This window comes from Austrofundulus limnaeus, unplaced genomic scaffold (assembly GCF_001266775.1).
Source record: "Austrofundulus limnaeus strain Quisiro unplaced genomic scaffold, Austrofundulus_limnaeus-1.0 Scaffold2, whole genome shotgun sequence".
Lineage (NCBI taxonomy): Eukaryota > Metazoa > Chordata > Actinopteri > Cyprinodontiformes > Rivulidae > Austrofundulus > Austrofundulus limnaeus.
In genome coordinates, this window is record NW_013952404.1 from 5,888,883 (window position 1) to 5,894,637 (window position 5,755).

The 5,755-nt window shown below is 41.1% G+C and overlaps 1 protein-coding gene across 1 annotated transcript in view; it reads right to left on the bottom strand.

The window, feature by feature from the left end:
* The window catches only part of ttll5 (tubulin tyrosine ligase-like family, member 5), a gene marked incomplete in the record, with an annotated part of 70,671 nt that overhangs the window by 3,107 nt on the left and 61,809 nt on the right, over positions 1-5,755 (bottom strand). Inside the window, 1 exon segment of the mRNA XM_014012599.1 lies at positions 3,385-3,467. Within this exon segment, the coding sequence (XP_013868053.1) occupies positions 3,385-3,467 (83 nt within the window).

Here is a 5,755-nt window from a genome sequence, read left to right on the forward strand (position 1 = left end):
TGTGTGTGTGTGTGTGTGTGTGTGTGTGTGTGTGTGTGTGTGTGTGTGTATATGGGGGGGGTCGCACGCGGGGGGCTCGTGCGCGTGTGCTATGATGCAGTTTACTTGGCATCTGAAAATACATTTCCTCAAAGTTATTTTTAATCTGAAAAGAGCTTCACTGAGTGAGAACTAATGTTGAGAGCTGCAGACAGTTAAGTTTCACTTTCAATTTCACCTGAGAGCATGCAGGAGTCATGGGCGGGGTGTGTGGGGAGGGGGTGCACTCTGCCATGAGGAAGTTCGGCCTAAAGACACGTCCAAGGGACGTTTCTGGTACCAAAAGGCATTTCTGGTCCCCACCTGTCGTTTTGCTCCTCAGCATGGCTTCCTAAAAACACTGCAGGATTTCTCAAACATGCATGAATGAGTCAGGGCAAGGCTTTGGGCATGTTTTTTATGAAAGTATAACATTATAACATGATAAAAAACTCAAAAAAGTTGATTTTACATGATATTTCCCCTTTAAAGAGACAGAGGCCAATTTCAAGGTGTTTAGATAAAACTACGATGGAAAGTTAAATTTATTTTTCATTCACACAGCGTTTTCATAACAACTAAAGGTGACAATTACTGGATTGTGGTACTGAATTGAACTATGTGCCTGAAAAATACATAACACCTCCCCTTTAAAAATAGGAATAATAAAAAAAGACAGTTGTGACAGAGATATATACACTCCTTCAAGGAATGCTAGGTCTTTAATTCTGATAGAAAGAGGCCWGGGTTTTTCTTCCTGACATGGTCGGACTCCTATTAAAGTGGCACAAGCGCTGTATTCATTTCCTTCTAAGACTYGGGCAATAAATCTCCACACAGTCACCAACTGTGGAGCCCTGAGAACCTCAAGGAAACCTCAAGGGAACCCTTGAAAAACACATCTGGTGAATATAATGTAGTTCTGTAAGCTTTGGTAGGTCCTCATCAGAGGCCGGCCCCTCGTGTCAAGTCAAAAATCAACACAGAAAACGGGTGGGGTGGAGTGGGGTAAGTGAGTGGGAGAAGTTTTCATATGAGCAACAAGAGGAAAAGATTAAAAGAGTGCTCAGGAGAGAGATAAAGGGAGAGTGTGATTAACGATGGGTGACAGCTGATCATAGAGAATGTTCTCCATTTGGACTCGCTCTAACTGCCTGTCAGAGTCGATCAGGGGAGCTCAGTCATCTTGCTACAAAGGCAAAAAGACCTGATGCACTTCTGTGCTTCACAAAGGCTGTGCCCGTTCTAACAACACTCTCCTCCTCTTCAAATCTCCACGGTCTCTGATCAGCTCCCAGTTCTTTCCTTGATCCACGTTTTTGTATCTTTATATTATTTCAAGATATTTTCTAGTCAACAGAGAGGCTTTTCCTCCACCCTGTGCACTCTGAATGATGGAAAAACTGCATTCATGAAATTCAGAAGCAGCTCCCAAAGGATMCAGTTACAGTAATTGATGAGTTTATAAGATGTTTGTTAAACTAAGCCAGCTTTCATACTTTAGGGACAGAGAGAAAGTGGTTTGGGAAACGAAACAAAAATTGTTCACCAAGAYGGACACAGAGTTTGGTTTGAATGTTCACATTTGTGTGGGGTAGAAGAGGGGTCTATCCTCAGCTACTGTAGTTTCCACATGCTGAGCTCAGCAGCGGCTTTACTTTGACAATGACATGATGCAAGGAATCTGCTAATACTAATGTATAGCAGAGTCCTGGAAAAGTATATAATCGGACAAACAGATGTGTGCAAACTGCCTAACATCACAGCGACTGCAATGACAGAAAGGGCTATGGAAATAAGTCGGAATGACAGGGCACACGTGAGCGGACGAACCCACAAAACCTGAGCTGCTTTTGTCTGTTTTCTTCAGTGCAGCATCTGGTGGATGGACAGGAACTGTGCATGTATGGGAATGATCTACACATGGAACGACTGAACAGTTCCCATTACTGGAACTCATTAAAACAAAACAAAACAAAAAAAAAATACAAGATGTGTTGGGCTTTTTTATCCTTCAGCTACAACCTGACCTTGAGTCCTGGGTGCACGCAGAAACATAGAAATCACACTGAAAACTACATCCAACTCTTCTTGGAACAAACTATTTGGAGAACCAATGCACATAAAGTACTACTTTGTTTCCAAAAAAATAAAAAAAAGGTTCAGGAAACCAATGTGAAAAACACAAAAAATGTTTTTCTCTTTGAAGTTATTTTAAAACTATAAAGGAATGAGAATATAACAATTCCAAATTTTAAAGTTATGTTTTACAAAGTTTTGRAAAAAAATACGCTTTTGATTTACATTACAGTGTGAATATTAACAAATCTGGGACAGGACAATGTTTGATGCATCACAAGATTTTATAAAATACGAATAGTAACTGATAAATACATGAAAGTGGGAGGAAGAAATCTGACGGACCCTTAATACTGTATATAGACAGAGTGCTAGAACAGACAGTGACAAAGCATTACAGCTTCATAGAGAGGAGATTATTTAATATTCACTTCACTTCATCACACTRCATCAAACATGTTAGCTTCTGGCCTGCAAAATAGCAGTCACAGAAACTTATGACCCCAGATATTATTGATTTAAGTGTACAAAACTTTGCCAATAACTCTGTTAAACATGGGCATAATAACTATAAAACAGACCTAATAACTATGAATATTGTTTTTTTTGGCAATAAGTATGGAGAAAATATTCCATTAGCAATTTATTTGCAATTAAATTGATGACTGGAAATCATCTGAGGATCCTCACTTGATGTTTCATGACCCACAGATGGGTCCCAACCCCAACTTTGGGAACCACTGCTTTGTTATATATAAGCTGCCTGATGGGACTACAGATGTAAATTATCTAGGGCCAAATCTGGTGCAATGCATCCAATGTTTTTATGTTTTAATTGCACAATGTCCTGATTAAAAAAATCAATTGAAAAAATTTTATAATATGATGATAGAGTTATCTTCTCTTTAGATACTACAACTTCTCCACAGTCCCTGATTCTTTTGACAATAGTATCTCAAACTGATTTATAACATGTAAACTATAAAGTAAACAAAAGATCTGGAAATCTTTTTTATTATTGTTTTAGACAACATCTCGTTATGAGTAGAGCTTTTAGCAGAAGTCTGAAATCTACTAATTAAAAAGTTCTTTTAATTTGAATAATGTGCATCTGAACAAAGAGGAGCTGCATAAAATGATCCAGCAGTGTTTATCAGCCCTCCATGTGGAATGTCCACTGCGCCTGCCTGTAATCACTGGCACTGGTGTAGAAAGGCATAACTTCCCWCCTGCCTGAGGACTGAAGCGCAGCGCGAAGCATCTGCAAAACTGCAACATCAAACCCACCTGTTTTACCGCAGAYGGCCTCGTACACCACCTGCTTGCCACTTGACACGGATCCACTGGCTGAACTCTCTGAGGACATCTGCCTGTTAATCAGACACAGGGTGAGGGCTAGAGAGGACTGAAAATGATTATTCTCTGCGGGGCTTGCGCAAGGAAAAAAAATAAAAAATGCATTTTTAATACCACATTCACCTCTGCAGTCCAACAGATGTTCCGTGTGGGGATAAGCAGTTGAAAAACCCCAAAAGAAAAGCTGATTGTCAGCGTTTGTGCACTGTTTCTGAAGAACAGTCCTATGACAAGTAAAGATGGAGCCAAATTTRAATAGTTGCTCTTTGTGTGCAGTCAGAGGAGGTTAGTGAGGCTAAGTGTTTACTGGGTGCCTCTCGAGAGCTATTGTGACAAGAAGGGGAGAAATTCCTGCTCCTTGTCCGGGGTGATGTGATGATCATGCTGGCAGGAATCCTCTGTTGATTACAGACTGCTGAGGTTACAGACAGGAAAGGAACAACCAGGTAAATCCTCATGTGTTGAATAGCAAATACCTTAGTATTCATGCCTCGGGGGGTGTAATAAATAGGTCTGAAAATTATAGAAAAGGAATTAAACAGCTCCTTTCACATAATCAGACAGAGTATGCAGTGTTTTCCCAGAGAGCACCATTATAAGAACTACTGAAGCATAGAGCATGAGCAGGCACGTCTGTAACCCTATGCATTAAATCTGTTAAGCATTTTTTAAGGGGAACAATAAATAAAGCTTAGCTGGCATTAACTTCTCGCCCCATAACAGCAGCTTGCCAAAGGAGCATTAATAAGGTAATCAGGGTACACACTGCCTCCTTGTAAGGGGCTGCACAGTTGTTCTTTCATACCATTACACAACCACAAATAGAACTGGCCCTCTTTAAGAGTGGCATACCTCCACAGGAAGCAGCCGCTTTCATATCGAGAGGGCGGGGGGACCTGACCTCTGGCTCTTCGCATCACTTTCTTTGTCAACAGACTCTCGCTCTGTCACTCCGCAAGTCAGATAGCAGCCAGAAACACTGCAGGTGGGAGCTGATTCTGAACCTGCGCTACGTACAGATGACACATCAGACCCAAAGCCGAAAAAATAAATAATAAAATCACACATCTAAGGTTCTAGTGCAAACAGAACTCATCTGAGGTTTCACTTTTTTTGCACGCCAGTAGTGAGGACGTCCTAATGCAATTCAGACCCGACCAAAGGGGATAAAGTTTAACCATAAACACACGTTTGGCAGCTCCTGTGTGTATACAGTATTCCACGAAAATAACTACTGTTGTGGCTGATTAATAGGGAGAGAAAGCAGCAGCCAGGCTGACATTAATGACACTGCTGTAATTGTCACCCTATTAGTAATGCCACACGACAGCCCAGGTTTCCGTGGCTACAGCTGCGACTAACCCAAACCTCGCAAACAAAATACCAAACAGCCTCATTTATTTGTGTTACAAATTGCTCCTTTCAAAGCCTCCACTGAAGTCATACCACTTTGAGCTCTTGCAGCCTCTCCRCTTGGCAGCTGTGGTATGTTGATAGAGCAAAGAGAGCCCTGCCCTGCTGAGTATGATACCAACAAGCGCACTTGCTTCAATCAAGTGTGCGGCGTGTTATTTGAGCTTAAAATCAAAAGGCAAAAAGTGAAGAGAGTTGGCAAACGTCTGCATGGCTGCTCCTAGAAATGAATATTTATGAGTTATTTGAGCAAGTGACTTAATAAAGGGGGGAGGGATTCAAACAAAACTAACTGACGACACCTTTCATGGCTTTTTATGTTTCAAACACCGTGTTAAAGATTATCAGAAGTGCACTACGTTCCAATCCAAGCTATGTCAGACAATAGTTCAAAAGTTGGATAGAAGAAAGTGTGTGGAGGAATGGATAACCTTGAACTATTTAAATAATCTAGCACAGTGATACTATTCTAAGATTGAAGGGATTAACCCTACACAGGGATACATTTCATATGTGCCTCAATAACAAAAGTATTAAGTTGCACCTGAGGGAAAAAAAGCCCACTGGAAATATGGGGGAAGCAACTTATTATCTTTCCGTTTTCTGGAAACAATCATCTTTTTCTGGACTGGGTTCACTTCTCTCTGTCATTCTTTTCTTTTTCCTGTCTCTTTCTTCTTTTCTTTTCATTGTTTCCATCAGTGCATTTTTGGTCCCGAAGCTTCCGTTTTTCCCACACTCTCCCCTGTCACACTGGTCGACCGCAAAAATGCAGGACAGAGGAGAGTGTGAGGGGGCTCTGGAATTCCACATGCAGAAGGTAAACACAGAAACTGCCAGCAAGACACACACGCTTCCATACACACTCACACACACACACACACACACA